The 22,638-nt window shown below is 31.9% G+C and overlaps 1 protein-coding gene across 1 annotated transcript; it reads right to left on the bottom strand.

The window, feature by feature from the left end:
* Nucleotides 1-374: 374 nt before the first annotated feature.
* Nucleotides 375-22,556, bottom strand: nectin4b (nectin cell adhesion molecule 4b). Its single transcript, XM_051134420.1, has 11 exons — nucleotides 22,177-22,556; nucleotides 15,875-16,069; nucleotides 13,064-13,231; nucleotides 10,409-10,687; nucleotides 9,676-9,790; nucleotides 5,061-5,212; nucleotides 3,393-3,573; nucleotides 3,239-3,314; nucleotides 1,576-1,635; nucleotides 1,314-1,502; nucleotides 375-1,156 (listed from the first exon to the last, which is right to left on the bottom strand). The coding sequence occupies exons 1-11, from the start codon at nucleotides 22,223-22,225 to the stop codon at nucleotides 860-862; spliced, it is 1,761 nt and encodes a 586-aa protein (XP_050990377.1). The 5' UTR covers nucleotides 22,226-22,556; the 3' UTR covers nucleotides 375-859.
* Nucleotides 22,557-22,638: the final 82 nt, after the last annotated feature.

Below are 22,638 nucleotides of genomic sequence, written 5' to 3' on the forward strand. Positions count from 1 at the left end.
TTTTTTGTTTTTAAATAGATCTATGTAGTTTTATTCATTATTATTTTATTTGAGGTATTTTAGTACTTCAGCAAACCAAATAAAAATGAGATCTGTTGTCTTTTATATTTTATTTCAGTTAATCTTTATTTTAAATAATTTAAGGTTTTAGTAATTTTGATGTTTATCACATTTGATGTGTTTATTATTTTAAAAAAATATCTATATAGTTTATTACATTTAATTTCAGTTTTAGCTTTAGTTATTTTAGTACTTTAAATAAAAATGAGAAATTTTGCCTTTGCAATTTGCTGAAAAAAAAATTATAAATATAAAAAAAGTATATATATATATATATATATATATATATATATATATATATATATATATATATATATATATTTTTTTTTTTTTTAAATAATATTTATTTATATTTCATTGTTAGTTTATATTAGCTAATGCATTAACTAAATGGAAAGTGTTTATTCAAATCTTGAGATGCATCACGCCAGGTTTGAACAACTCAAAACGTCTCAAACGTTTGTGACGTAAATGAGACCTGAATGCTTTTCAGATGTAAGATTACTAGCGAACAGCAACTTAACCTGATTGACTCCAGACTGTTTTTCACACAGATGACTTCAAAAGGCTTGCGATATCATGCTTGAGTGATATGCATAACAGTTTTGAGCATGAATACTTTGCAAAACACTTTCAAGTTCCATAGAAGAAAGAAAGTCATGCAAGTTTGACCGACATGAGGGCGTGCAATTGATTATTTTCTGTGAACTGTCCCTTTAAGAGTTTACAGATAATCAGTCTGTCTGCACTGATAATCAGCACAAGGCTTCGTTTCCAGGACGGATTGTGTTGTTGTTGATCAGATGACCTGTCCACGTGAGTGTATGATAATAGCGTTGGGGTTTGCCTTCGGCGTCAGTCCGCCGTTGCTGCACTGGAAGTAGTTTGACGTGGCCTCGGAGAGGTGATAGGAGTCCACAGCACAGCTTTCTTCTTCTCCTTCAGGAACTCGCTCTCGCTGCAGGTCTCTCTCACGCTCCGCTCGGTGAATCTCTCTGCGTGAGCCGCGCTTCCATCCGTCGCCGATCACGTCTGCGGTCGGAACCGAGCTCACGGACGGAGGAGGAGAACTCTGATCCCGGTGAAGCCCGGAATCCTGGAACACGAGAGAGTTGATTTGAAAGAGTTTGATTCTTTGAATCAATTCAAACTTGATTCAACTGATTCGAAACAGTTCAAACTGTGATTTGAATGAACGCATCATGCATTAAGAAGGTAAACGGGTTCATACTGATGTTGATTCCCACTCTCACCAGTGACATATTGCTGGATTTGATGTAGGACTCGACTCTCCGTCTGCGCTCTTTTCTCTCCTCCTCTATGTCTCTCTGCTTCTTGCCGTTTCGCTCCGGCCGGTACGAAGGGTAAATGGCGGGACGTCCCAGACTGTCGTATTCCCCGTCTACATGTCTGGCTTTCACGTCACTCAGCGTTGAATGATCCTACAGAGACACAGACGTGTTTACTCTCCTGATATTAATCACACACACACGTGTGCTGGAGTGAAAAACTCACCTCCACTGATAAAACACTGCCTTTTATCAAACTCTCTGCATGAATCAGTGAATCCTCCGTCTGCAAACAACAAACACACACAGAGGAGTTACTATAGATCACATTACTTCAAAAAGCATAACAAAAACATTTAAATTCATTCCAAGCGAGATAATATTTGAAAATTTGAACTTTTTGAAAATCTGGAATCTGAGGGTGTACAAAAATAAATAAATAAAAATCTAAATATTGAGGAAAATCCCCTTTAAAGTTGTCCAAATGAAATTCTTCATGCATATTACTAATCAAAAATTAAGTTTTGATATATTTATAGTAGGAAATTTACAAAATATCTTCATGGAACATGATCTTTAATATCCCAAAGATTTTTGGCATAAAAGAAAAATCGATCATTTTGACCCATACAATGTATTTTTGGCTATTGCTACAAATATACCCGTGACACTTAAGACTGGTTTTGATGTCCAGGGTCACATACAAGTTTAGGTTTTTTTTAAATAGTTTTTTATTTATTTAAGTTTTAGTTATAATATAACTATAGTTTTAAGCCTATTTTTAGAGCAATTTTTTAGAAACATTTTCAATCCACAATTTTATTACTTTACTTTTGAGCTTATGGTTTTTATTTATTTTTATTATTATTGTCAAAGATGTTTCTGATCAAAATAAAAAGTATTGTAATACAAATATTTTTACAAAAAAATTTGCATTTTTTAGCATTAGAATTTATGGTTAGTTAGTTTAGTATTATTATTAGTAGTAGTAGTATTAGTATTGTCAGATGTATCTTGTCAAAATAAAAATAGTGCAATACAAATATTTTTGGCAGCATAATAAAAAATACTGCTTACTTGCATTATGGCAGTGAGAATATATGCAAGCTTTTTTTTTTTAATTATCATGACAATAATGTCAATGCAAAAAAAAAAAAAAGCTTTTTATGCATGCAATAGTATGACAACTAAGAACAACCTTAATTTTGAGTTTTGTTATTTGTTATTATTCCCAAAGATGATTTTCATAAAAATTCAACTGACCTATTTTTAATAAATGAGCATAAATTAAAGGCAAAACAATAAACACTAATACATAAATACTTTATATTTCCTGCAATATTCTAATAATAATACGAGTTTTGATTATCATTAAAACAATGCAAAAAAATATTAACGCTTTTTACGCAGAATATAATTTCTTATTTCTTTCTTTTGATTTTGTGTTGAATCACAGGAATTACAGAAGTGACGCGTAAATATTAAATACAAATAAGTCTATTTTTAAGGACTTTTTGCATTGTGAAATTATTTTAATGACAATCATGAATATTTAGCATCCACAATCTTCATTATGTTTTTTTCTTTTTAATAATTCTCATTGTCAAAGATATAATCAAATAAAACAAAATAAAAACACTGCAATGTGTTATATTATGATGATTTCAAATTAAATAGTACTATTTAATTCATACTGATTGATTTTTTTTTTTTAATTAAATCAGTATGAATTTAATTTTACAATAATGGTAACTAACATTATAAATACTAACAATACAAACGTTGTTTTTTTTTTGCATTATGTTCATAAAAATACAACACTATAATGAAAATAATGGCAAAATGCAAAAATGCAAAAACTGTGTGACAGTAATAGTGTGATGTCATACCGCTGTCCTGGGATCACCGTTGATGGAGTTGAGTCTCCTCATGGACACCTGTCGTGACAGACTGATCATCTCCTCCCTGAGACACAAACACGTTCACGTTGCATTGAGATATTTCATCCAAACTTATTTCTAAGGTCAAAGGTCACAGACTCACGTTCTGGCGCTGAGGGCTCGTTTCAGCTTCCTGTTTTTGCGTCTGAGGTGACAGTTGACAAAAACGATGGCGATCACGATGACGATGATCAAAACCCCGGCGACAGACGCTCCTATGATGATGAGGAGAGACTCTGACGTGTTTCCGAAAACGTGTGCAAATGCAGTCGTGTCTGTGTGTTCTACAAAATAAACAAAAACGGCCAAAGACAAAAATAATTTTTCATGCAATTTTGCTTCTGTAAGGTCTTGTTTCAGACTAGTGAAAAAAGCATCCAATAATCTAAAATAAAATAAAATCAAACTAAATAAAATAAAAAATAAAATAAAATAATCTAAAAGAAGATAAAATAAGTAATAAAATAATTTAAAATAAAATAAAATGAATAAACAAATAAATTGTTTCAGACTAGTGAAAAAAGCATCCAATAATCTAAAATAAAACAAAACTAAATAAAATAAAATAAAAATCTAAAAGATGATAAAATAAACAGTAAAATAATCTAAAATTAAATTAAATAAATAAACAAATAAATTGTTTCAGTCTAGTGAAAAAAGCATCCAATAATCTAAAACAAAATAAAATAAAAACTAAATTAAATTAAATAAAAAATTAAACTAAATAATCTAAAATAAAATAAATAATAAAATAATTTAAAATAAAAAAACAATAAAATAAATAAAATAGATCTAAAATAAAATAAAATATAAAAATACAAAAAATAAACAAATAAAATAAAATAAAATAGATCTAAAATAAAATAAAATAATAAAATAAAATAATCTAAAATAAAATAAATTTTAATTAAAAAATAAAATAAACCACATGGGGGCAGCAGAATCAAAATGTAGACAAACAACTAAATTAATGGAAAGTTTTTCCACTGAATGGCGGTAGCTTTTCAATTGTTTTCTGAGTCACCCTTGACTGTGATTAAGACCTAAATTTACTCGATTGTGCAAATCATTATGAGGAAGTCATAGAAACTTGGGCTGTGTGGCAACAACCGTAAAAAAAGACAGATTCAGAAAAAAAAAAAAAAAAAAAAAAATGACGAGATGGGCCACAAACACAAAAACAGAAATGTTTCCAGAATCAAACACCCTCTTGGTTATTTTAAGCACATTTTCTGCTGCTGCCAACAGAGCTGATGTTTGTTCTGCTATTTTTACTTACATTTCCAATCTTCACTTTACGCTGAAAATTGTGAAATTGTGTATTAAAGACAGTAATCAGTGATGCTAGTAATAATCTAGTTAACTTACCATAGTAAAGCTTGGCACAGCAAAATACATAAATAAAAATAATTAATTAATTAAAAAAAAAAAAATCTAAAATATTTAAAAATAATTAAAAAAATATATATATACAAATACATTTTTATTAAATATTTTATTATATTACATTTATATATAAAAATAATTTAATTCTCCATTATTTTCTGTATGAAATGAAAACAAATCTTTTAAGCAGGAGCTTTACTAGAATGAACCAGAACAACATAAATAAATGAATGAATTCATTCTGTAATGATCATTAACATGATGAAACTCCCACAGAAGGAAATCTTAGAAAAGTTCTGTGGGAAGCCCCATGTGGTTGCGTTAATCAGTCAGTATGACGATCGGCTCTTTTGTCATTAGTTTGTTCAGTAGATTCAACACCTACTTCCGACCTCCACTTTAAACTCGGCTTTAGCGATTCCCACGCCGTTTGCTGTCTGGCAGACGTACACGCCTTCATCCGTCACGTTTAGAGGCCGAACGAACACCAGCGCATCCCCCTGAACAGACACTCCCGCTGGCAGACGGCCGTCCTTCCTGAACACACACATACAGACACAGACGTCAGTGGATTCAGTTACCTGTACTGTTCAGCTGATGATCTTTTAGATATATTAGAAACCCTTTACAGTTGAATGCATTTATTAAATCTAACCATTAAAAAATAACATATAGTTTATAATATTAAAATAGCTGTTTTCTATGTGAATATCTGTTAAAATGTAATTTATTTCTGTGACGCAAAGCTGAATTTTCAGCGCCTTCAGTGTCACATGATCCTTCAGAAATCATTCTAATATACTGATTTGCTGCTCAACAAACATTTATGATTATTATCAGCGTTGTGCTGCACGATATTTTGGTGAAAACTGTGGTACATTTTATTTTTCAGAATTCACAGATGAATAGAAAGTTCAAAAGAGCAGCATTTATTTGAAAGAGAAATCTTTTGTGACATTATAAATGCTATTACTGTCACTTTTGATCAATTTAATGCATCCTTGATTAATAAAAGTATTCATTTCTTATTGACAACAAGCTTTTTCCACAAAAATACTGGGCAGCACAACTGTTTTCAACTGATAATAATCAGAAAAATTTCTTGAGTATATTAGAATGATTTCTGAAAGATCATGTGACACTGAAGACTGGAGTGATGATGCTGAAAGTTCAGTTTTGATCACAGAAATAAAATTACATTTTAACAGATATTCACATAGAAAACAGCTGTTTTAATTTGTAATAATATTTCACATTTTTACAGTATTTTTCATCAAAATAAATGCAGCCTTGGTGAGCACAAGAGACTTATTTTAACAAGAGAAATCACTAAAAATTCAGCTTTGCATCACAGAAATAAATTACATTTTATAACATATTCATATAGAAAACAGGCATTTGAAATTGCAATAATATTTCACATTTCTACTGTATTTTTGATCAAATAAATGCAGCTTTTGTGAGCAGAAGAGACTTTTTTTCAACATGAGGAATTACTGACAATTCAGCTTTGCATCACAGAAATAAATTACATTTTATGACATATTCATATAGAAAACAGCTATTTAAATTGTAATAATATTTCACATTTTTACAGTATTTTTGATCAAAATGAATACAACTTTAGTGAGCAGAAAAGACTTATTTCAACAAGGTAAATCACTAAAAATTCTTTTTTTTTCAACATGAGGAATTACTGACAATTCAGCTTTGCATCAGAGAAATAAATTAAATTTTATAATATAGTCACATAGTAAATAGCTACTTTAAATAGTAATAAAATGTAACATTTTTACTATATTTTTGATCAAATAAATGCTGCCTTGGTGAGCAGAAGAGACTTCTTTTAAAAAGGGAAATCGCTGAAAATTCAGCTTTGCATCAAAAACATAAATTACATTTTATTTTATATATATATATATATATATATATATATATATATATATACACACATAAAAACAGCTATTTTACATTGCACTAATGTTTCACAATTACTGTATTTTTGATTCAATAAATGCAGCACTGGTGAGAAGAAAAGACATTTTAATTATTTTGAAACTTTTTTTCAGACCTAATATCGCATGCATATTATTTTGCATCTTAATCTAGATTTAAGAATGTTCTGTATATTTGTACTGGCAAAACAAAACAGAGAGGAGAAAAATCACTTTTTGAAAGACTGCATTTGCAATCCACATGCTTCAGTTTAAATGTGCATGACAGTCGTTTTCTCCCTTCCTCCATCAGTATCTGTGTTAAATCTGCTGTAGGTGGCTTTAACTCCTCAGACAGGTGTGATTTAGGACACACCCCGATACCAACACACACACACACACACACACACAGCACATTCCTCCGTCCGATACCCCACAACATCACACGGCTGTAGCGACGCCAAACACCACATTAAACGGATCTCAGGTTTCGGACCTTTGCTGTAATTATCATCCGAGTATCATGTGACTCCTGCAGCCTGTTAGCAATTCACTCTCCAGCACTACCTGAATGAAAACACCTCTTCGGCAACTGTTGGCATGCAAATATGACCGACACACCATGCAACCTAAATAAAGCACCATCACGCATGATGTGTGGACTCGTTCTCGTCTGGAGAAGCGTGCATGACGATGCACACTGGATGCATCAAACGGCGTTAATTGCAGTTAAAGCGCAGCGTCTTTAATCCAGTGCAAAGCCTGTGTTTCTGCTTCAGTTAAAACAATCATTACAGGACAGGAGGGTTATTTAGGGCTTAGCGTGTGTCTCGATACACCCCACCCTCATCATTTAGCATCCTGCTCTTTTTCTCCCTCTCGTTCTCTTTCTTTGCTGTCCCGTGCATGAAAAGCGCCCTTTTTGGTTCTTCGCTCTCAGGTTGCAACGCGACACTGAAGCTTTTATTTTACTCTGAAAGGAGCATGTGAATATGCATCGCTGCAGTTCAGAGGCCTTTGTGATCGTGTGCTAAAGAGAACGAAAGGAAGAGGAAAATAAAGAGAAACACAAAGAGATAAGAATGGAAACCTAGCGTTTCTGTATGGATTTTGATATGTCACTAGTCCATTTCGATGCTCGTTCATGCAAATAAAGCGGCTGAGTTTAAATAACGGCAGTAAGTGAACTGACAGACAACAGCGTATTAGACTGTGTATTAATCAGACGTGTGGTTTACAGTCACGCCTTCAGACTGATGAATGTGGCACACAAACAGAGTGTCTGCCAAAATCACTAGCGATAATCTGATTGGCTGTGATAACCTTTAGAATCAGTCAGGGCTGGGTAATACACAGCTAAAAATATACTAAATACTAAAAAATAAATACTAAATAATTGTACAAAAAAATAAAAATAAAACAATAAATAGAAAATACTAAGTGAAAAAGTGAAAAAAGTGAACGTGACGACGTATTGTTAAGTATGGTGACCCATGCTCGGAATTGGTCCTCTGCATTTAATATATATTAAAACAATACTAAAATACCAAAACAAAAATAAGTACTGAAAAAAAAAAAAAAAAAAAAAGTAAATGGTAATAGTAATAATAATAGTACTAGTAACAGTAACAGTACTAATACTAAAATAGCAAAATAGCAAAAAAAATTTAAATTAAAACAAAAACTAATACCAAAATAGTTAAATAAACAATAAACATAAGTACTAAAATAAATACTAATATTAAAATGGTATATATTAAAATAATATTAAAGAAATTAAAACAAACTCTAAATACTAAAAATAGTAAAATAGTAAAAATAAATATTAAACACTAAATACAAAAAAAAAAATAGTAAAACAGTCCACATAAACACTAATACTGAAATCTAACTAGTAAAACAGTAAAAAAAAAAAAAAAACACTGACTACTAGTAATAATACTAAAATAAATATAAATACTAAAATAGTAATAAAAAACAGTAGTAAAAAATACTAATCGTAAATAAGCAACATATATCAATACTACACACTAAATAAATAAAAATATACAATAAATATCTACAAAAAATAGTAAAATAATAAATAAAAAAATACTAAAATTAACACTAACACTGAAACTGTAAAACAAATTAAAAGAAAAATAAGTACTAAAATACTAAAACAGTCAAATAGAAAAAAAAACAAATACTAATACTAAAACAGCAAAAAAATAAATATTAAAAGAATACTAGTAGTAAAATAGTAAAACAATAAAAATACTAAAATACTAATACTTAAAAAGTAAAAAAAAAAAACTCTAAATGCTAATACTAAAAATATTAAAATAGTAAAATGAAACAGCAAATATTAAAAAAAATACTATATACTAATACTAAAATAGTGAAAAAAAATATTGAGTATTAGTACTAATACTAAAATAAATATAAATACTAAAAATAAAAAAAAAAAAAAAAAAAAAAAAAAAAAATAGTTAAAAACAAATACTAATCCTAAAAAAGCACAATAGTAGATCAATACTAAATACTAAAATAAATAGCAATACTGAAATATTAAAGATAAATATTAAAATATATTATAAACCAAAAAAAAAAAAAAAAAAAAAAAAAAAAAACACAGAACAATTGTTTAAACGTAGTTAAAAGGCAGTTCTCCCACCAAATGTTTTCCCTAAAGAGGACTTTTACGCAATTATTTACATTTATATGCACCAAATTAACAATGCATACCACAATTAGCAATATTTAGGGAGCTTAATGGCTATTCAGATCTAGTAAAAAAAATTTTAATGATTCAGAACTGTACATTGAGCATTTCAGATGGACAGAAATTCTGATCACAAATTCTACATATATGTTCCTCAGATAATTTTCTCAGACTGTTTTTCCATAGCAGTCTATTATTGTGGTTCAATCTATTTCAGATGTTCATCTGCCCCAAAACAACAGGCAAAAGCAAAGCTAACTGTGGTTAGTGACCACAGTCATTTAGACTGCATCTTCCTGTGCAAGTGGGTGGTTTTTGGTCAGAATAAACTACAGATCTTCCAAAGTCTGGCTCTGTGTTACCTGCTCCATGTGACGTTTTGCGGCAGAGGGTTTCCTTTAACCGCACATCTGAGCTCTGATCCCGTGTCCCCGATTCTCCAGGAACCAGAGCCAGTAATCGCTGCATCAGGAGGAACTGCAGCACAAACACAGGATCACATGAGGGTTATTATCACTAACTAAAACCAAAGATATTTTATTACTTAAAATAAAATGTCTGTTAAGTGAAAAAAAAAAAAAAAAAAAAAAAAAAAAATACTATTATATAACTTATTTTTAGGAAACATGTCACATTTTCATCTACTTTAACTTGATGTACTAAAATAACTAAAACTGAAATAAAAAAATAATAAATAAATAAATAAATAAAAACTACAGACACAAAAAAAAAGAGAATTTAAAATTACTACGATTTTATTAAAAATTAAAATAAAAAAATGAAAATATAAAACCCAATTCAAACTATTATCAAAAATTACAACAGTATATAGTTGAAATAAAACAAAGAAATAAAAGTAAATAAATAAAAACCAAAAGTTTCAGACAGATGCCACGGCATGCAACTAAACTAAACTTAAAATTACTAAAACTAAAACTGTATTTAAATTTTTTTTAAAACTATACAGACATATGAAAAAAAAAGACAAAAATTTTCTCAAAGAAAAGAGCAGCATGAACATTCTGCAAAATGTTTCTTTTTGTGTTATGCATAAAAAAAAATAATTTTTGGGTGATGTATTTAAGGATAACTCACAGTGCACGATGAGCTCGTTGCTGATTCTGTGCGGGGCGTCCAGAGCCGGATGCCACACCAGACAGTCCAGACGGCGTTTGTTCATGCTGCGCAGCGGATGCAGGGAAAACTGCGAGGTTACGACTCCATCCTCTCCGGTCCGGTTCTGCGACTGCCCGTGAATGTCCGTGTCCCAGGACAGGCGCGGTGAAGGGTGTCCAACTGCACGACATGAGGCAGCCACGCGGAACGACTGGCCTTCCTGCAGGATCACCGGCTCCAGAGAGGAGATCGGCAAAACTAATGAAGGAGAAAGACAAATGAAGCACTGTATTAAAGCTTAATAACACTGCAAACTAGAACACAGAGCAGAACTACAGTACTTCAGAGTGAAATATATACGCAGTAACATAATAATAGGTCAAATAACCTGTGTTATCTTATCATCTTTGAGATGCTATCAAAGTTTTTGTTAATACTTCAAAAATTAAGTTTATATTTTTATATTTTCAGTTAATTTTAGTTAAAGTTTTAGCAAAAGTAATGTGTGTTGTCATTATTAATTTTTAATAAAAATAAGTATATATAGCTTTATATATAGCACAATATACAGCTTCTATATTTTATAACTGTATATTTTATAGCAAGACACTAGAGTCAAACAGAGTTTTGACTAATAGATATCAGAATACTTACAGGATTATTAATCAGTTTGTTGTTTGTTTTTTTTTTTTTTTTTTACAAGTTTTCTAAAAATATGCAAATGACACATACATCATTTAAGATGCACTCATTTTTATACATTTTCTTGAACAGTGGATAAAGCCAGGATCAAAATTTTTGTTTGTTTTTGTTGACATATTAGAGATAAAAGTTTTTACAGAAGGGATTTTGGATTTCTCTTTTTAATCACTGCATAAATCAGAAAATACTGTCAACAGACAGAAAAAATTATATGCAATGTATATGCATTTTCGCCATGGAATACAATGTTGTATACATCAGTGTGAATGACATATGAACAAACTCTTCAGTAAAAACCTTCAGAATATAGAGAGGAATAAAACTCTAAGTTTTGGTGTTTGTAAGTGCTGCTGAAGTGGAGGAAAAAACTTTAAAAGGTACAGATTGTAATGAAAATTCACAGATGCAAAAAGATAAAGTGCAATAATAAAACAAGGCAAATGAAATATGAACAAACCCCTCAGTAAAACCCTTAAGAATACAGAAAGGAATAAAATTGTAAGTTCTGGTGTATGTAAGTGCTGCTGAAGTGGAGGAAAAAACTCAAAGCCTTTAAAGATATGCATTTTTGCCATGTTTTTAGGAATAAAATGTTGTATAAATCAGTATGAATAATATATATGAACAAACCCCTCAGTAAAACCCTTCAGAATATAGAGAGGAATAAAACTCTAAGTTTTGGTGTTTGTAAGTGCTGCTGAAGGGGAGAAGAAAACTTTTAAAGATACAGATTGTGATGAAAATCTACAGATGCAAATAGATAAAGTGCAATAATAAAACCAGGCAAATGAAATATGAACAAACCCCTCAGTAAAACCCTTAAGAATATAGAAAGGAATAAAACTGTAAGTTTTAGTGTATGCAAGTGCTGCTGAAGTGGAGGAAGAAACTCAAAGCCTTTAGATGAAATGCATTTTCGCCATGTTTTTAGGAATAAAATGTTGTATAAATCAATGTGATCAATATATGAACAAACCCCTCAGTAAAATCCTTAAGAATACAGAAAGGAATAAAATTGTAAGTTTTGGTGTTCGTAAGTGCTGCTGAAGTGGAGGAAAACTCAAAGCCTATAAAGACACGCTTTTTCGCCATATTTTTAGGAATAAAATTATGGATAAATCAGTATGAATGATATATGAACAAACCCCTCAGTAAAAAAAAAAAACCTTCAGAATATAGAGAGGAATAAAACTCTAAGTTTTGGTGTTTATAAGAGCTGCTGAAATAGAGAAGAAAAAGATAAAGTCTAATGAAAAATTTTTTACATGTTTATTTTAGATTTTTTCCTTTCCACTAATCTGAGTAAGACAACTTATGGAAGCAAAATTACCAGTGCATAAAAAAAACAATGATTTAGCCTGTGTTAAACATAGCCAATACTTATATACACACTAAAATAATGCTATAAATATGAACTAAATAATAAAAATTGCAATACAAAACAACCTAACATACATTACTGATGAAAAAGTATATTAAATATAATAATACTGTTTCACACAGGGACTTGGGAATGTCCATCTACTGTTTTTTACCATGAAATATACGATAATTCATAGTTTTTATTTGCAAAAACTATAAAATTCACGGTAATATTACATGTGATTTTAATAATGGTATATATAAATTACATATAACAGTATCTGTACCTTTATAGTTACTCAGTGGTAGGGTAACTTATAGTTAATCAGTTAACAGTTTTTAATGGTTAAAATGTATTTATTTACAGCGTATTACTTCCTGGAATGCTATGATACAGAGCAATTACAAAAGCAGTAGTTATTTTTAAATAGGTTAGTTTCACAGAAATACAAAAACATGCTGATTTTGTATGATACAGCAGATTAACTGTTTAACAGACCTTCCTTTTGCAAACAGAAGTTACATGAAGCTTAAGAAAATCAATTGAAATGTGAAAAGAGGGGATCTTACTCCAGACGGTGAGACTGATTTGTCTCTCGAAGATTCCGGAAGGAAAGGTGGTGATGTGGCAGGTGTATGTGGCCTGATCGGCCTTCTTCGTGTTCAGAATCAACAGCGTGGAGTCGATGATTGGGTTGGAGCTCTCGAACTGAACACGATTGAGAAAATCAGGAAATACTGAAATAAAACAAAAGAAGAAGAACATTTAATTTAATTAGGGAAATTCAAAAAAAAAAAAAAAAAAAAAAAAAAAAAAAAAACACCACAAAATAAACAAATGGTTGTCTTTTTTTCTATTCCATTTCTGGTCTTCTTCTGAACATCGTATCTGGAAATCACAGGCAAACATCAGCATCTGTGATATCACATTGCTGTTTGGTAAATGTCAATGTAATACGACTCCACTGAAACCAAATTGATTCTCCTGAGCTCTTATCTTTTCATCAGAAGTCTTGTCTCATCATAAAGACTCACCGGAAGACTTTTTGCTGCTATACTAAAGCTCCAAGTTCAATCCAAATTACAGGTGACTCGTAAAATCCTATCAACATTTACACACCCTCATGTCCTTTCCAATCCAGAGTGACTATAGTTCACTAAAACTCAGAGTATAATCATAAAAAAAAAACCCTTAATAAAATAAACTTTAACTGAAATAATAACTATATATTTTATTTGAAAACAAAACAAACCTTATTTAACTATATTTTATTTCTCATTTTCACTTAGTATAACATAAAAGAAATGACAAAACAATAACATTAATAAAATTTTTAAATTAAAAAGAAAACAGAAAATATAAAGAAAAATAAAATAAAAAAGTAATTACAGAAACATTGTATTTCAGCTTATTTAATTTCTAACTGTCATTTAGTTTAACTTAATGTACTAAAATAAGTAAAACATCACAAATAATTAAAAAGCATATAGACATAAAAAAATACAAATAAAAACACGAAAAGTACTTAAACTTTAAAATGAATGGGAAAACAAATTACTAAAACTAATTTACTAAAAAATTATATTTTTAAAAAGCAGAACATGTTACATTTAAAGAATTTTAAACTTATTTTAATGCGATATGCTAAAGTAACTAAAACTAAAATAAAATAAAAAGTATACAAAAAACTAATAAAATTACAGAACACTCAACAAAATTACTGTAACTAAAATTAAAAAGAAAATAATATAAAAATAAAAATTAGCTTAAAATAAAAATAAAAATAAAAGAGTATCTTAAATGACACTAAAATATTTTTTTTTGCTTTTATAACGCAAGTTATCAGAATCTGAATGTTATTCCTTTATATTCTGATCATTTCTTTTGGTCTTTTCAATTCCTTGGTGACCACAGTCACAATGAACAATGAATACAATGAATAACTTCATAAATTTGGGCCCGTTTTTCACACAAAAGATCACATGACTTCAGAAGATGTCTGAAACACAGCGCTTAAGTCACGTAAGCTACTCTAAAAATATTTTAAGCTACATTTATGCCACATTTCGGAGCAACCCCAGTTCGCATTTACTGTCATTGTATGCAAAACGGCAGCATGAGCTTCTTTGTGTTTCACAAAAGGTAAGTTTGAAATGACATGAGTAAATAGTAATGAGTAAATAATGACAGACTATTTTATTTTTTTGCATGAATTTAAGCAACGCACTTCAACGCAGGTGGCAGACAGGAGTCGGTTCAGATAAAAAAGCCAAAAACAATGCACCATTGAAAATATCTCTCATGACCAACGTCTCTAGGTGACAGACGCCCGTCAGAACACAATGCGTGTGACACGGTTTCCATTTAACAAAACTGCTGGGGGGAAAATGTTGTTTGTGTCTGTTTGTGCTTCTTTGAGTAAAAGGAGATTTAATGACAAAAGGTGAATGAATCACCAAAACACATCAGTGTTATTTTACTATCACTGAGATACTATTATAGTTGTTATTAATATTTAATAAATATTTTAACATATTTGTATTGTTAGTTTATTAAATAAATATTATGATTTTTTTTTTCATTTTCATTTTAGAGTTTTAGTCATTTTGTAATGCGTTTTTGTCATTTATTATTATATATAGTTTTAATTCATTTTTATTTCAGTTTAAATTTTAGCTCTTTCAGATCCACACTAAATGAAAATGTTGCCTTGGCAACTAGTTGTAATTAAAAAAAAATAGAATTTTAGAAATATAAATACATTCAAGTGTTATTTTAGTATCATTGAGATACAATTATAGCTTTTATTTTGAATTAGTTTTTATTTTTATGTTTAGTATTAAATTAAACAATGAAAATTACAAATATTGTAACTAAAATAAAATAAGTTTAAGTTTTGATTTTATTTAACATTTATTTACTCCAGTTACTCAAAAAATGCTGTTCTATTTTAGCATCAGAGAAACTATTAGTTTTTTATTATAATTATGTTTATCATTATTATATTTTCTGTTTTAGTTTTAATTAAGGTTCACATCATTTTGTTGAGTGCCGTTTTATTAGGGTTTCTCTATGTACTTTTTATATTTTTTTATTTTTATTTCAATTTTACTTTTATTTTAGTATCAAGTTAAGGGATTTTATATATTTTATTTCATTTCAGTTTTTTTTTTTTACTTCTAGTTTAGTGAACTATAAAAACCCAGAACACATATTCAAGTCTCACACACAACGCATTAGAAAAGAAAATGAAGCCTGTTTTGAGGACCATTAAGATTTTCCACATTGCGAAATCTGAGCTAGACATGTTCCTAACAGGTTTTGTGAGATTCACTCAACTAGTTTGTGTTTGTTAATGGCACAAACACACACACACACACCTGTAAGTCCTTCAGTAAAGTGTCCTGTGATGACCTGTTCTTGTTCTTCTCCTGGTTTCTGTCTGAACCAGGTCACTTGCACCACCTTTTCTTCACCCTCCACCGTGAACCGGCAGGGCAGCCGGGTCGGAGTGCCAGAGAACGAGCGCAGGGCCAGAGACTCAGACGGCTCGATAAACTCACTGTGAACACAGACTGACACATAAAGAGACCGTGTGAACATCCGCAAACAGCACTGAATCGGTTTATTATTAGAGATGAGGTGAGGGCCGAGGACGGTTAATAATAAACCCACGCTATCATGATCCATCGCTCTTGCCCTACAAACATGTCACAAAAAAACAAGGACGTTCCCATGTGGGACAATGAGAGAGTTAAACAGAGTTACACATATGTGAAACGTAAACGTTAAAATACATTCCATATCAATTATTGTTGACGTGCAAGGATGTATATATACTAATACAAACATGCAACTTCTGGTGATTATGCATGAACAAAATCGTACATTTTCAGCCTATATGCCATGCAAATCATTGTGCATATGGTCGGGTTTGATTTTAAAGACTGATATATGAAATAATCTAATGAAAGCTTGCACATATGTTTTATGTCTGGTATCATATTTAGCTTTTATGGCTCATAGAGTCTGATATAGTGGAAAAATGAAGCTCAGTTTTAATCAAAGACTCAAATTGAGCAAAAAACGTACATTTATATGCATTTATATGATGAAATTCTGACGCTTTGTAATGCAAATCAATGAGATTTTTTTTAACAGTACAGCTGATGCTGACATAAAATGATGTGAATATCAGTGTTCACTCTATACGTCCGATAACACATTAGTAAGATGAGATTGAAATGATCCAAACATATAATGCAACGCAATCCAATGATGACTGAGAGATGAACAAACGTTCCACAAAAGATTCTGATGATCAGATTTGACACTCACTGATTTTTCTACAAGTAAAGCCAAGCTGCTTCAGTCCAGTAAGTGTTCATCTGCAAATATTTCTACAGTTATTCTCACGTTTACTTGATAAAAGTCAGAGATTTGACAGCAAAAACACACGAAGCACCAGCTGAAGGTGGACATTTGTACTAAAATAGCTTTGACCCAAAAACTCTATTAAAAAAAAAAAAAAAAAAAAAATTTTGAATGGCTTTTACTTGTAAATCATGTCATTTGTACATTGGTTTTCTTGTTGTGGTGAAACATTTTTAGTTTTGCAGCATTGCAACAGTAGTTTTACATTATTTTATGATAAAAACACAGTAGTCTACTCGTCATCATGACTATACTAGGCACTTAAAGTACAAAAACGTTTCTGTGTGTAACATGGTAGCACTTTGGTATTGTTGGAGTAGGCCTACCTTGTAAATTCAACCAATTGCTAATCATTCAGTGTAATTACAGCATTGGTGGCTTATTTTGCCATTTTAATTTAATTGGTAAATTACATATTTATACAAGAGTATGAATAGTATGTTGCTCTCTCCACAGCGGTCACACTTTTTGTTGTCTACTAGCTTTTTTTTGAGAGATGTCAGAGGTTTGTCTGACTGGAACGGTTTTTAAATCATAAAATTAGACAATTTTATCATAACCATTGCAGTGCTGCAAAACTAACAAATTTTCACCATGAGAATAGCAATGCACAGTGAGAGAAATAGTAGTAGTCTTTCTGTCTTCAGTTGTAAAGAAATTATGGTTTTTGAGGAAAACATTTCAGGATTTTTCTCCATATAATGGACTTCATTGGTGCCCTGATTTTGAACTTCCAAAATGTAGTTTAAATGCAGCTTCAAAGGCTCTAAACGATCCCAGCCGAGGAAGAAGGGTCGGTCATTTTTTTTTGGGAAATAAAAATTTGTATACTTTAAGCACAAAAGCTGGTGTAGCACAGGCTCTGGGATGCGTGTTCACAACGCTACGTACTATTGAATCACGTCGAAAGGTCACACAAAACTACAGACCCAGTGTTTACTTAGCGAATGCGCAAAGACTAAGAAAGTGCACGTAAGTCAAACACTGTTTACAGACAAAAAGGTGCAACGATGTCGGATGATTCTGAAGTTGTAGGAGAAAATAAGATGGAGTTTTTGAAATACTCTACCTTTTTGAGCCGGAGTACACAGACAATGAACTTGTGGTGATTCGAAGACGTGATTTGTAGTAGTGATGGGAAGTTCGGATCATTTTACTGACTCGGACCTTTGAGTCTCGTTCAGCAAAATGAACAAATCTTTTTTTGAGTCATTTCATTCATTTTAGCAAAATCAGCATCACTTGACAGCCCCATAAGATGAACGAATGACTCGAAAAACCGAAAGACTTGAAACAGGTGAACTAATTGCGCGACTGAACGAATCACTCCCCGAGACGACTCGTTCTTCCCGAGTCACATTAAGGATTTGTTCAAAATGAACGAATCCTTCAAGAACGACCTGTGAACGCGCATCCCAGAGCCTGTGCTACACGAGGTTTTGTGCTTAAAAAGTATACACATTTTTATTTTTCAATCGTTTCGCTAGATAAGACCCTTCTTCCTCATCTGGGATCGTTTAGAGCCTTTGAAGCTGCATTTAAACTACATTTTGGAAGTTCAAAATCGGGCACCAATGAAGTCCATTATATGGAGAAAAATCCTGAGATGTTTTCCTCAAATACAATAATTTCTTTACAACTGAAGAAAGAAAGACATGAACATCTTGGATGACAAGGGGGTGAGCACATTATTTGTAAACTGTTGTTCTGGAAGTGGACTTCTCCTTTAATATATTAGTCTGCATTTACACTGCATAATACACACCTGTTTTGAAAAAATCAATTTTTTTCCTAGTAAATTGCTTATCACTACAGTGTGTCGATGACTACAATTTAAAAAGTAAATCCCGCATTTTTATGAGGGACACAGGATATGTCACTCTGCTTTACTGCATGTTCAGGGTATGTGGCTGTTGGTCCTGTAAGCATCATGAAAATCAAAACTTATATTCAAATTCTAAATGAATTATATCTAGCCAAGAAAGCGAACAGATAGTGCTTCCAAATAATCACTACAAAGATGTCACTCACTTCACTTTTTTGCAATCTTACAGTGTTCTGTTATAATCAATGAATGTCTTAGTTAAATAGTGTATACACTTTGTTACAATGAGAGGAATCACAAACATGCAGGAAAGAAAGATCCAGCATTGAGTAAAATCTGACTAATTTGAATGCTACCAAACGCTAGTGCAAACTTAATATCCTCTGACTACAGTTTTAACTGAAATAGCTATCAATGTGTGAGAAAATGTTTGTGTGGCATGACAACAGGCAGCCTTGATATCAAATTAGCAAAGCTATCTATCTATTCATCTGACTGTGAAACTCACACAATTGACACTGTTCTCACGCTCTCACATCAATTATAACAGAACATTGTGAGAATGCGAGAAAGCGAAGTGACCACTTTTCAGTGACTTGCTCGCTCTTTAGGCTACAAATAATCCATTCAGAATTTGAATAAAAGTTTACATTTTTGTGCTGCTTACAGGACCAACGGCCACATACCCTGTACAAGTTTTTCAGAAGTGAGATATGTGGGGAAAAAAAAATAAAAAATTGAGAAAAATCGCCTTTAAAGTTGTCCAAATGAAGTTCTTAGCAATGCATATTACTAATCCAAAATTAAGCTGTGATATATTCACAGCAGGAAATTTACAAAATATCTTCATGGAACATGATCACAAAAAATTTTTTGATAATTTTGACCCAAACAATGTTCATGTCTTTCTTTCTTCAGTCGTAAAGAAATTATGTTTTTTGAGGGAAACATTTCAGCATGTTTCTCCATATAATGGACTGATATGGTGCCCCGACTTTGAACTTCCAAAATGCAGTTTAAATGCAGCTTCAAACGATCACAAATGCGGTTGTAAATGATCCCAGTCGAGGAAGAAGGGTGTTATCTAGCGAAACGATCGGTTATTTTCATAAAAATAATACAATTTATATACTTTTTAATGTCAAACGCTCGTCTTGTCTTACTCTGTCTGAACTGTTTTTGTTCTGGTTCATGTCAGTTAGGGTATGTCGAAAAACTCCCATCTCATGTTCTCCCTCAACTTCAAAATCGTCCTGTATCGCTGTTTTATCTTTTTTGTTAAGGGTGTTTGATCTTCTTTGCATGTTCACTTTGTAAACACTGTGTCTGTTCTTCTGCAGCGATGTAGGATGATTTTGAAATGATTTTTGAAGTTGAGGGAGAAAATACGATTGGAGTTTTTCAACATACCCTAACTGTCTTGAACCAGAATACACAGAGTTCAGAGACAGCAAGGCAAGACGAGCATTTAAGAATATTAAGTATATAAATATATATACTTTATACTATTTTTATTAAAATAACCAATCGTTTCGCTAGATAAGCCCCTTTTACAACTGCATTTGGGATCGTTTGAAGCTGCATTTAAACTGCATTTTGGAAGTTCAAAATCGGGGCACCATATCAGTCCATTATATGGAGAAAAATCCTGAAATGTTTTCCTCAAAAAACATAATGTCTTTACGACTGAAGAAAGAAAGACATGAACATCTTGGATGACAACGGGGTGAGTACATTATATGTGAATCTTTGTTTAGGAAACGAACGTCTCGGGTCACATATATCCTCGACCAAAGCCCCACCATGGAAATTCTCACTCCCAAGTTGAACTCAAAAGTTGTCAGCCCTGGATTCAGGTAAAAGCACATTGGATTCTAGAGGGAAACCTGCGCACATCAACTTTGTCTCAGATATTTTTATACTCCTCAAAAACAAATAGTCGCTATTTCACATCCAGTAAAAGTATAGTGCTGTAAAAACTAATGTAGAGCAGCTCAGATGATTTGATGAGAAAAACTGAGTTTGTATTGAGATCTATGGCAAATTTTAGTATCTTGGGTTTGGCTTTGAGTTTAGGGACATTTCTGCTCATTCTGCATGTTTGTAAACTATTTTGTAAACTATTTTCCGCTTTATGTCCAATGTAAAATCATCCTGAACCAAACCCAGTTATGAAACTCTCTACCAGTCACCTGTCTTTCAAAGTCAACAAAGTGAGACAGAAAGCAGAAGAGAGTGAGACATAGTGAGAGAATGTCAACTTGCAGTTCTGGTTATTGTTTGTCCTCGTCTCAGCCGACAGAATCACTCAACACAAACACACTGACACGCCACACGTTTAAAATAACAATACATACTTACTCACTCACTCACTCACACACACACACACGTACGTTTGTTTTTGTGAATTGTGGGGACTTTCCATAGACTTCTATAGTTTTTATACTGACTAAACGATATTGTCTATCCCCTAATCCTAAACCTTCCCCTTACAGGAAACATGGTTGCATCGTTACATTTTCAGATAAACACCATTTACTATTTTTAATAATTTAAAAGGTTGTGTGGTTGTGTGGCATGACAACAGGGGACAGCAGGCCAGTCCCCACAATGTCAAAAATTTCAGGTTTTACTATCCTTGTGGGGACATTTGGTCCCCACAATGTAGCAAAAACAAGTACACACTCACACACACACACACGTACGTTTGTTTCTGTGAATTGTGAGGACTTTCCATAGACTTCTATAGTTTTTATACTGACTAAACGATATTGTCTATCCCCTAATCCTAAACCTTCCCCTTACAGGAAACATGGTTGCATCGTTACATTTTCAGATAAACACCATTTACTATTTTTAATAATTTAAAAGGTTGTGTGGTTGTGTGGCATGACAACAGGGGACAGCAGGCCGGTCCCCACAATGTCAAAAATTTCAGGTTTTACTATCCTTGTGGGGACATTTGGTCCCCACAATGTAGCAAAAACAAGTACACACACACACACACACTCACATTCACATTCACAAAAAAATACACACACACACACACACTCCTGCACTTATTTCCTCCATGTCAGTCATAAATTAGTGAGTAATGGTTTTTGAAGCTGGTTGAACTTTAATTACAGTAGAAAATGTTCTTAAAGAATGTCACTGCACCACATAGCAGATCAATCACACACCCACACAAACTCACAAAATCTCTACTAACATCTAAATACAAGTCATATTCAGATAATGTACTGTTTTTACTCACCTTTTACTTCACTAGATTACTCAAATGAGACTAAAAACCTACAAACTAGTCTAAAACGCAGCGTGACACACGCAGCAATAAACATAAAACACAAGAACATGACAAAAAAAAAACCCCAAATGATTAAACTGAATGTAGCAGGATTCTCAAACACTTGCTTTTCTTACCCATCAATCTGAAGATGATCACACTGATGCAGGTGAGTAGTTTAGTCATGTTGCTGGTTTATTGTCAGTGTATTTCTCTGTTATTCCTCAACACATCTCCTCATGTTCTCATGCGCTTCTTTTGTTAATCCATCTGAAATTGTTCTTAAAATCCACCTTTTGTCAACATTTGACGGAATAAAATAAATAAAGTGTATAAAGTTGCAGTTCTGTCACGAAGCATGAGCTGAATGTCTTCTGAACGATCCCGAAGTTGATAAACTCATGATTAAACTGTGTTTGAAGGAAGCTCACGCGTTCAAACGCACTAAGGTGTGCATTCACACACCTGCGGGTTTACGTAGGCTCCACCCACCACTTACGGGCACGCGCACGCCCTCTTTCACACCGACGCACACACTGACCTTTGATTTCGGCACTGGACTATAGACGATTTCTTATTAAATCAGAAATGACTGTGGT

This window comes from Labeo rohita, chromosome 2 (genome assembly GCF_022985175.1).
Source record: "Labeo rohita strain BAU-BD-2019 chromosome 2, IGBB_LRoh.1.0, whole genome shotgun sequence".
Classification (NCBI taxonomy): domain Eukaryota; kingdom Metazoa; phylum Chordata; class Actinopteri; order Cypriniformes; family Cyprinidae; genus Labeo; species Labeo rohita.